Raw genomic sequence first — 11,029 nt, 5'->3', positions numbered from 1 at the left:
CAGAATTCTGCTTTGCCTGAACACCTGATTGGTTCATTTTCACTTGGTGTTTTAAAATTGCTGCTGTGCTCAAACCTGTAGATGCAGAATAACTGCACTTTGATACTGAATGTTCTGAAACTAATGCAAATAACATGCATTAGGAACATTTAGTTTGGAAATTGATGCATTAACAGCAGAAATACTCGGGGAATTTGCAGATCACCAGATTCTGAGTAAACTGAGCTCCACCCCTTTTAACCAACATAAGGGACTGACATCTGACTGCAGGAGAGTGATTACCTGGTGAGAAACTGAATCATCATTAACCAGACTCCCAGAGCAGTACAAAGGTTCAACACTTCTTGACAAAACTTTTCGCCTCAACATTTACATCCAACCCCTGAAACAGGGGAAGAATCATTCATCATTGTCCAAAATGGATCAGAGGGAATTGGCTTTATTTGGGTTCTCACAGAATGACCACCAAACACACCCTTCAGAGGACACGGTGAGTATTTTATCAAAACACAGAGTGAACTCATGTCAAACCCTGAGGTGTTGATGCTTTGTGAATTTTGGTTGTTGTGAATTGCAGAGACTTTCTGTCGGATTCAGGGTGTTTCCAAAACACAAACCGATTGCTGCTAACTATGTGCTTGTATTCTAGTCTGGCAAAGTCATAGAGTCATAACAGTGCAGAAGGAGGCCATTCGGTCCATCAAGTCCATGCTGGCTCTCTTTCGAGCAATCCACTTAGTCCCATTCCCCCACTCTATCCCTATAGCTCTGCAAGTTTATTTCCTTCAATCCAATTTCCTTTTGAAATCATTCATCATCTTCACTTCCACCACCCTCGTAGGCATTGAGTTCCAGATCATTACCTCGCGCTGTGTAAAAATGTTCTTCCTCTCCTCCCCCTGTATCTCTTGTCCGAAACCTTAAATCTGTGCCCCCCTACTCCTTGTATCATCAGCTAATGGGAACAGCTTTTCTTTGTCTACCTTATCTTAGATTACAGATGGCCTTGCAGGACAACCTCGAGCAGCTCTGGGCCTGGAAAGTCTGGCTTTGGACTGCACCATTTCAGCGTGGGTGGCAGCAGTCTGGGCTGGCTGGCTGACAGGCAAAAGCAAGGGCACTGACAGCATGGCAGGGGTGGGAGGACCAATGCTGTCTTCCTGAGAGAGGATCTTGCTCCATGGAGCCACTGTCACTCCCGCAGGCAGCGCCCCAGCAATCCTCATAATCTGTTTAGGAACTGATTGGTGGACTGCTGTGATCAGCCCGCAACCTCCTTTGCACATTGTAATCCATGATGGGAGCAGTCTGAGCTTCCACTACAGCACTAAGATGTTGATTGGCTGCTGCTTGTGCTGCAATGGAAGCTGCAATTTCAGCCAGCAGACACTGCATCATGGTTGTGTCCACAAGTGTGTGAATGGATTAGATTAGATTAGATTAGAGATACAGCACTGAAACAGGCCCTTCGGCCCACCGAGTCTGTGCCGAACATCAACCACCCATTTATACTAATCCTACACTAATCCCATATTGCTACCAAACATCCCCACCTTTCCCTATATTTCCCTACCACCTACCTACACTAGTGACAATTTATAATGGCCAATTTACCTATCAACCTGCAAGTCTTTTTGGCTTGTGGGAGGAAACCGGAGCACCCGGAGAAAACCCACGCAGACACAGGGAGAACTTTGAAACTCCACACAGGCAGTACCTGGAATCGAACCCGGGTCCCTGGAGCTGTGAGGCTGCGGTGCTAACCACTGCGCCACTGTGCCGCCCAATGGAGTTGGCCACCACTTCCATGCTGGAGAGGATGGAGTCCAGGCTCTGCACAAAGCCCTATGTCAAGTTGGGCTGGACTCCTTCATGCTCCTGGCCATTGACCACAGGCTTTCAGGCAGGTCTGCCAATGCTTCAAGCATTTTTCTCTGCACACACATCAACCTTCTTCTTTAGGCTGCCCCATCAAAGTCTTCATCTGAGTCCTCTACAATGGAACCTGTGTGTAACCTCAGCCTCTGGCAAGATGGAACCTGTGTTATCCTTTCCCCCCAACCCTGGCCGCTTGTGCCCTGGTTCTCACCATGTGTAGTTCCCACCTCAAATCTAATCTCTAACTGCCTGGCCAGGTTGCACCTTGGGTATCTGAAAGGATAACAGCACAAGGGTAAAGTTGTGGTGAGGGGAGAGAGGAAGGTAAATGGTGCAAGGTTACACCATCTGCAGCTTGTAAATCAGAAGAGATTGTGGGATGAGGGGGAAGTGGGAGGTATGAAGAAGGATTAGATCTGAGGAAATCATCAACTTCAATGGTTTCAGCCCCATTGCTGCGCCACAGCCTCAGCAATTCCTGTCCCAATAACAGCCAGCACTGTCTCCTCCATGGAGTTAGGATATGCAGGCGCGCCTGTTCCCCTCGAGTTAGCTCCTGCTGCCTTTGGTTATGCAGCACCTTGACCTGCAAGAGAGAGGGAAGTGTATTGAGAATGTTGTGAAATGTGTTTGGGTGATGGTACTGTCATGGTTGAATAGCTGGCAGTGTTTGGAAGCTGTGAGATGTGGGTGTGAGGACTGCAACAGTGCTAACTGTGTAAGGGTGTGGTAAAGCATATGAATGTCAGGTGTGAGTCCTGATTGATAGTGATTGTTGATAGATGAGCGATGGGGGTCTGATGATTTGAACAGTGTCTGAGATTAATGGTACAGTTTGTAGGATATGGAATTTGAAGATACATTCACTGACCTTGACCTCTCGTTTGAGGTCATTAAGCTTTTGGTGACACTGAATCCAGGTCCTCAGGGTTTGATAAAAGCAAAATACTGCGGATGCTGGAAATCTGAAACAAAAACAAGAAATGCTGGATTCACTCAGCAGGTCTGGCAGCATCTGTGGAAAGAGAAGTAGAGTTAACGTTTCGGGTCACTGACCCTTCTTCGGAAGAAGGGTCACTGACCCGAAACGTTAACTCTACTTCTCTTTCCACAGATGCTGCCAGACCTGCTGAGTGAATCCAGCATTTCTTGTTTTTGCCTCAGGGTTTGATTCCTGACATTGATCTCTGTGGCTATCTGCTCCCACTGCCTTCTAGTGGCTCTCTCCCCCTGTGATACAGGACACTTCCCCTATTTTCCACCTCCTCTATCAAGGCTGCAAGTGCAGTGTCTGAAAAACCTTGAATCCTGTTCTCTCCCATGTTGTTCCCTTCACTGTTTTCCGGGTCAGATTCATTTCCAGCATAATTGCCAGCACCTGCTCCTGACACAAGGTGCCCACCGCCCCTCACTTTTAAGCAGTACAGACGAGTTTTAAGCAGTGCAGGCGAGCTTACTGTTGTGTGTTGTTGTTGTATTTAGTAGCGTAACAGGGACATTCTGGAGAAAGTTTCAGACAAGGGATAAAGTCAACTTTATGGAGTAACCATATATGTACCTTGGTGACAAGAGCAGGCCAGGGACTGGGAATCCTGCAGCGAGTAACTCACCTCCTGACTCCCCAAAGCCTGTCCACCATCTACAAGGCACAAGTCAGGAGTGTGATGGAGTACTCTGCAATTCCCTGGATGGGTGCAGCACCAACAACACTCAAGAAGCTCGAAAACATCCAGGACAAAGCAGCCCGCTTGATTGGCAGCCCATTCACAAACATTCACTCCCTCCACCACCGACGCACAGCGGCAGCAGTGTGTACCATCTACAAGATGCACTGCAGCAATGCACCAAGGCTCCTTTGATAGCACCTTCCAAACCCGCAACCTCTACCATCTAGAAGGACAAGGGCAGCAAATACATGGGAACACCACCACCTGCAAGTTCCCCTCCAAGCCACACACCATCCTGACTTGGAACTATATCGCCGTTCCTTCACTGTTGCTGGGTCAAAATCCTGGAACTCCCTTCCTAACAGCACTGTGGGTGTACCTACACAACATGGACTGCAGTGGTTCAAGAAGGCAGCTCACCACCACCTTCTCAAGGGCAATTAGGGATGGGAAATAAATGCTGGCTGAGCCAGCGATGACCACATCTCATGAACGAATGAAAAAACTGAGAACAGTTTATTATTTACAAACCTTCTAAGCTGGCATCCTTTGTTCTGCTCACTCTTCTTTGCTCCAGCCTAACCTCACGTGACTGTTACATCATCATTTTTACAGTGGGAGGGGTTGTTCTCACTGTCTTCAGCATTAACCCTTTACATCCTTATAATCCCTTATCTCCCAACATTTTATCTTTGTCTTTATCCAACATTTTTTGAAATGTATTTGCATACTTTACTGAACTACTACCCTCTTTCCCCCAAGTCTCTGACTTCACAGATTTAGTCAATTAGAAGGTTTGACAACTCTTCCCGATCTGGTTGTAGTCCGACTGGGACAATCCATAGTCTTCCCTGTAAGTCTGGATCACTGACTTAGTTGCTCTTTACTCCGGATTGTAGCCTTCTGCTCGGATTGGGTTTGGACATTGGATGAATTTAATGCGTTACTGCTTTGTTGAGCTGTGTTAAATCCACACAAATACGTAGAATTCCATTCTGTTTTGGGACAGGAATCATGGCCGAACACCACTCTGTTGTTTGTTTTACAGGAGAGATAATTCCCATTCTTTTCATTCTTCCAAGTGGTCTTGAACTTAGCTCAATAATGGAAGAAGTATCTTTATGGGTATAAAGATACACACTAGCCTGGCTCCTTCCCTGAATTTGATTCTCTACTCCGTCTTGAGTCTTCCGAGCCCTGTGAATAGCTTTGGGTATTCTGTTTGGAAGCGATTCTTTCCCAGTGTTTTCTTGACTTCGTCTATCTTCTTGATCAAATGCAGGTCTAAGCATGCTTTTCTACTCAGTAAGGAAAATTCTTGATTGTGCAAGGTCTCCAGGATTTGTCTCCTTCTGTAATAAAAACAAGAAATGCTGGAAATACTCAGCAGGTCTGGCAGCATCTGTGGAGAGAGAAGCAGAGTTAACGTTTCGGGTCAGTGACCTTCTTCTTCAGAACTGATCCGAAACGTTAACTCTGCTTCTCTCTCCACAGATGCTGCCAGACCTGCTGAGTATTTCCAGCATTTCTTGTTTTTATTTCAGATTTCCAGCATCCGCAGTATTTTGCTTTTATTTGTCTCCCTCTGTGTTGGACAGTTTCTTGCAGTTTGCCTTTTACTCTCAGTTGTGTCCCGCCTGGTCAGTACAACAGTGTATCCACTGGTTGTAGGCAATATCTCATCAACCATGGCTCTTGGTTTGACAGAACTGTGACACTAGCACTTGTGTCCAGTTTAAAATTCATGAGGTGTCCATTTACATAGATGTCCGCTGTCCAGAATCCTTGATTTGGGTCATTTATTTCTCCAAGGAAATTTCCTGGTGTTTTATCTTCTGGATATTGATGCACTTGATTCACTGTTCTTTGCATGAAGGTCTTCTGCTTTGCATTCCCGAGTGAAGAAGTTTTGCTCTGGCTCATTTTCCCATAATGTACAGTCTTTTTAAAATTGAAACACTCAGCTTTATTTGCTGCACACTGCTCCCTTCTGTGGGTCTTCCTGGCTCCACAGCATTGATACAGTTTCCCAGTGTCATGCACCTTCTCACCCGTGTGTGTCTTCTTTTCCGCTAAGTGTTTCTCAGACCTTGGATTCACAAACTTTACTGTCACTGGACTTCTTCTCATCCATGGCTTGTCTTCAGCCCACAGAATGGCCCTATTTTGTTTGTGAACTTCAATCTTTTCCAGTGTAAGGTCCTCGTTCAACTGCAAAAGGTCTGACAAAGATTCATCAGCTATGCCGACAGCTTTTCGGTTTCTGATTAGTTTTGCCTTTAATTCGCTGTATTCGCATCCCTGTGTCAGGAGTATTTATAATAAGGAATATGGAAATGGCAGAGAAAGTAAACAGCGGAGGCCCCAGAGGTGTATAGAAAGTGTAGGGGGGGTACTTAAAAATGTAATTAGGAGAACGAAGAGGGGACATGAAAAAATACTGGTGGGCAAAATAAAGGAAAATCCTGAGGCGTTTTCTAAGTATATTAAAGGCAAGAGGATAACCAGGGAAAGAGGGACTGGATAGGCAAGGGTTGTTTTCCTTAGGGCACAGAAGGTTGTTGGGGGAACCTGATTGAGGTAAACAAAATTATGAGGGGCATTGATAGGATAGATAGGAAGTAACATTTTCCCTTCGCGGAGGTGTCAATAACTAGTTATGAAGAAGAGTCACAGACCTGAAACGTTAACTCTGCTTCTCTCTCCACAGATGCTGCCAGACCTGCTGAGTATTTCCAGCATTTCTTGTTTTTATTCGATGGTTCCCCTTTGTTTTAAAATCTTACAGGTTTAATGGAGGTTTTCGCGGTCTTTTGGGGATTTGCCGCACTTTCCAACTTTTCATAAGAACATAACATAAGAAATAGGAGCAGGAGAAGGCCATTCAGCCCTTCAAGCCTGCTCCGCCATTCAATGAGATGATGGCTGATCTTCTACTTCAACACCATTTTCCAGCACGATCCCCGTATCCCTGAATGTATTTAATATGTAGAAATATATCGATCTCAATCTTGAACATAATCAATGATTGAGCTTCCACAGCCCTCTGGGGCAGAGAATTCTGAAGAGTCACCACCCTCTGCCCTGTGCTTTTTCTCTGTGGTCTGGCTGAACAATTGCTGCAAGAGCGGAGAGCAATCGGACCTGTGTAGAAACAACCAGAACTGGGAGAGGATAAATCCAGCACAAGGCTCGGGGCCTTCACATACCTTCAGGAATGGAGAGCAGTTGGACCTGTGTGGAAACAACCAGAACTGGGAGAGGATAAATCCAGCACAAGGCTCGGAGCCTTCACTTACCTTCAGGAGCGGAGAGCAGTTGGACCTGTGTGGAAACAACCAGAACTGGGAGAGGATAAATCCAGCACGAGGCTCGGGCCCTTCACTTACCTTCAGGAATGGAGAGCAGTCGGACCTGTGTGGAAGCAACCAGACCCGGGAGCGGATAAATCCAGCCTGAGGCTCGGGCCCTTCACTTACCTTCAGGAATGGAGAGCAGTCGGACCTGTGTGGAAGCAACCAGACCCGGGAGCGGATAAATCCAGCCTGAGGCTCGGGTCCTTCACTTACTTTCAGGAGCGGAGAGCAGTCGGACCTCTTCCAGCGCGCCGGAGTTTTGAAAAAAAAGAAAAAAAAAAGCCAACAGTGACGTCACAGGAAAACTGCAAGGTGATTGGTTGGTGAGTCACTGCTGTTAGGGAATCGCTCTAAATAGCTGAGTAAGTAACTAAGGTAAGAAAGGTCAACAGTTTTTTTTCATTTATAGTAAGTAGTTGTTTTAGGGAGTTCTGTAGTAACAAGGACAAGGGAAGAAGGGCCCTAGAGTAATTGATATTATTTGACATTAAGATCTTCCAAAAGATTAACTTAGAGGGTTAATTCATAGCAGGAGAGCTCAAAGCCATGGTGTGGTCCTCGTGCTCCATGTCAGAGGCTGGGAACATTTCCGGTGCCTGGGACCGGCATGTGTGTAGGAAGTGTCTCCAGCTGCAGCTCTTGGAAGCCCGGGTTTCAGAACTGGAGCGGCAGCTGGGGACACTGTGGAGCATCCATGAGGTGGAGAGTATCGTGGATAGTACGTAAAGAGGGGTGATCACACCGCAGGCTCCGACTCCACAGGCAGGAAGATAATGGGTGACAACCAGGCGGAGCAAGAGAACTAGGCAGGCAGTGCAGGAATCTCCTGTGGCTTTTCCCCTGCAAAACAGATATACTGCTTTGGATACTGTTGGGGACAATGGCCTCTCAGGGGAAAGCAGCAACAGCCCAGCCCAATTCATTGCACCACAGTTGGCTCTGCTGCACAGGGGAGGAGAAAAAGTGTGGGAATGCAGTAGTTATAGGGGATTCAATTGTCAAGGGAATAGATTGGCATTTCTATGGCCACAAAAGACACTCCAGAATGGTATGTTGCCTCCCTGGTACTGGGGTCAAGGATGTCTCAGAGCGGTTACAGGGCATTCTGAAGGGGGAGGGTGAACAGCCAATGGTCGTGGTACACATTGGTACAAATGACATAGGTTAAAAAAAAGGATGAGGTCCTAAAAGCAGAATACAGGGAGTTAGGAAGTAATTTGAAAAGTAGGACCTCAAAGGTAGTGATCTCAGGATTACTACCAGTGCCACGTGCTAGTCAGAGTAGAAATAGCAGGAAATATCGGATGAATACGTGGCTGAAGAGATGGTGTGAGGGGGAGAGTTTTAGATTCCTGGGACATTGGGAGTGGTTCTGGGAAAGGTGGGACCAGTACAAAGTGGACGGGTTACACTTGGGCAGGACCGGGACTGATGTCCTAGGGGAAGTATGTGCCAGAGTGGTTGGGGAGGGTTTAAACTAAAATGGCAGGGGGATGGGAACCTTTGCAAGGAGTCAGAGGAGAGGGGGGATCAAAGACAAGAACAAAAGACAGTAAGGGGAATAAGAAGTGATAGGCAGGGAAATCAAGGGCCAGAATCAAACAGGGCCACTGTGAAAAATAGTGGGAATGGGACAAGTAATGTTAAAAAGACAAGCCTTAAGGCTTTGTGCCTTAACACGCGGAGCATTCGCAATCAAGTGGATGAATTAATTGTGCAAATAGATGTAAACGGGTATGATATAGTCGGGATTACAGAGACATGGCTGCAAGGTTACTAGGGATGGGAAATGAACATCCAGGGGTATACAGTATTTAGGAAGGACAGACAAAAAGCAAAAGGTGGTGGAGTTGCATTGCTGGTTAAAGAGGAAATTCACGCACTAGTGAGGAAAGATATTCGCTCTGATGATGTGGAATCTGTATGGGTAGAGCTTAGAAACACTAAGGGGCAAAAAACATTAGTGGGGGTTGTATATAGACTCCCAAACAGTTGTGGTGATGTTGGGAATGGCATTAAACAGGAAATTAGAGACGTATGCGATAAACAAACGTCTGTAATTATGGGTGACTTTAGTCTGCATATTGATTGGACAAATCAAATTAGTCACAATACCGTAGAGGAGGAATTCTTGGAGTGCATACGGGATGGTTTTCTGGACCAATACGTTGAGGAACCAACTAGAGAACAGGCCATCCTAGACTGGGTACAGTGTAATGAGAGAGGAATAATTGACAATCTAGTGGTGCGAGACCCCTTGGGGACGAGCGACCATAATATGATAGAATTCTTCATCAAGAAGAAGAGTGACGCAGTTGATTTTCAGACTAGGGTCCTGAATCTTAGTAAAGGAAACTACAAAGGTATGATGCGTGAGTTGGCTATGACGGATTGGGAAATGTTACTTAAAGGGTTGACGGTGGAAAGGCAATGGCAAACATTTAAAGAGCGCATGGATGAACTGCAACATTTGTTTATCTCTTTCTGGCGCAAAAGTAAAATGGGAAAGGTAGCAAAATCATGGCTTACAAGGGAAATTAGAGATAGCATTAGATCCAAGGAAGAGGCATATAAATTCACCAGAAAATACAACAGACCTGAGGATTGGGAGCAGTTTAGAATTCAGCAAAGGAGGACCAAGGGATTGATTAAGAAGGGGAAAATAGAGTACGAGAGCAAGTTGCGGGGAACATAAAAACTGACTGTGAAAGTTTCTATAGGTGTGTGAAGACAAAAAGATTAGTGGAGACAAATGTAGGTCCGTTACAGTCAGGAACTGGGGAATTTATCATGGGGAACAAAGAAATGGCTGACCAACTAAATGCATACTTTGGTTCTGTCTTCACAAAGGAGGACACAAATATCATACCAGAAATGTTGGGAAACACAGGGCTTAGTGAGAGAGAGGAACTGAAGGAAATCAGTATTAGCAGAGAAATGATGTTGGAGAAATTGATGGGATTGAAGGCCGATAAATCCCCAGGGCCTGATGGTCTGCATCCCAGACTACTTAAGGAAGTGGCCCTAGAAATAGTGGATGCATTGGTGGTCATCTTCCAAGATTCTATCGACTCTGGAACAGTTCCTACAGATTGGAGGGTAGCTAATGTAACCCCACTATTTGAAAAGGGAGGTAGAGAGAAAGCAGGGAGTTATGGACCAGTCAGCCTGATGTCGGTAGTGGGGAAAATTCAAGAGTCCATTATCAAAGATTTTATAGTAGAGCACTTGGAGAACAGTGGTAGAATCAGGCAGAGTCAGCATGGATTTACGAAAGGGAAATCATGCTGGACAAATCTACTGGAATTCTTCGAGGATGGGCGGCACAGTGGCGCAGTGGTTAGCACCGCAGCCTCACAGCTCCAGCGACCTGGGTTCAATTCTGGGTACTGCCTGTGTGGAGTTTGCAAGTTCTCCCTGTGTCTGCGTGGGTTTCCTCCGGGTGCTCCGGTTTCCTCCCACATGCCAAAAGACTTGCAGGTTGATAGGTAAATTGGCCATTATAAATTGCCCCTGGTATAGGTAGGTGGTAGGGAAATATAGGGACAGGTGGGGATGTGGTAGGAATATGGGATTAGTGTAGGATTAGTATAAATGGGTGGTTGATGGTCGGCACGGACTCGGTGGGCCGAAGGGCCTGTTTCAGTGCTGTATCTCTAAACTAAACTAAACTAAACTAACCAGTAGAGTTGATAAGGAGGAGCCAGTGGATGTGGTTTATTTGGACTTTCAGAAGGCTTTCGACAAAGTCCCACATAAGAGATTAGCGTGCAGAATTAAAGCCCATGGGATTGGGGGTAGTGTACTGCGATGGATAGAAAATTGGTTGGGAGACAGGAAACAAAGAGTAGGGATAAATGGGTCTTTTTACGAATGGCAGGCAGTGACTAGTGGGGTACCGCAGGGATCGGTGCTCGGACCCCAGCTATTCACAATATATATTAATGATTTAGATGAGGGAACTAAATATCATATCTCCAAATCTGCAGATGACACAAAAACTGAATCACTTAGTATCCACCTCAGCTGTAGGAGTCAGGATGATGTTACTGCCCCTATCTCGTGATGGTTCAATGCTGCTCTCGGGGAAAACATGAATGATGTGAGGGTGCTGGAAAAAGAAGCACA

General features: G+C 46.0%; 1 protein-coding gene across 11 annotated transcripts in view; it reads left to right on the top strand.

Moving 5' to 3' along the window:
- Positions 1-298: 298 nt before the first annotated feature.
- Positions 299-11,029, top strand: part of LOC137377784 (sodium- and chloride-dependent neutral and basic amino acid transporter B(0+)-like) — a 101,221-nt gene continuing 90,490 nt past the window's right edge. For all 11 annotated transcript variants that reach the window (XM_068047839.1, XM_068047844.1, XM_068047841.1 and 8 more), the window contains exon 1: positions 299-490. In XM_068047839.1, coding sequence (XP_067903940.1) covers positions 419-490 — 72 coding nt within the window. In that variant the 5' untranslated portion in view covers positions 299-418. The remainder of the gene's footprint in view (positions 491-11,029) is intronic.

This window comes from Heterodontus francisci, chromosome 15 (genome assembly GCF_036365525.1).
Source record: "Heterodontus francisci isolate sHetFra1 chromosome 15, sHetFra1.hap1, whole genome shotgun sequence".
In the NCBI taxonomy this organism is placed as follows: domain Eukaryota; kingdom Metazoa; phylum Chordata; class Chondrichthyes; order Heterodontiformes; family Heterodontidae; genus Heterodontus; species Heterodontus francisci.
The sequence above is the reverse complement of the archived record's forward strand: the minus strand, read 5'-3'. Positions and strand labels throughout refer to the sequence as shown.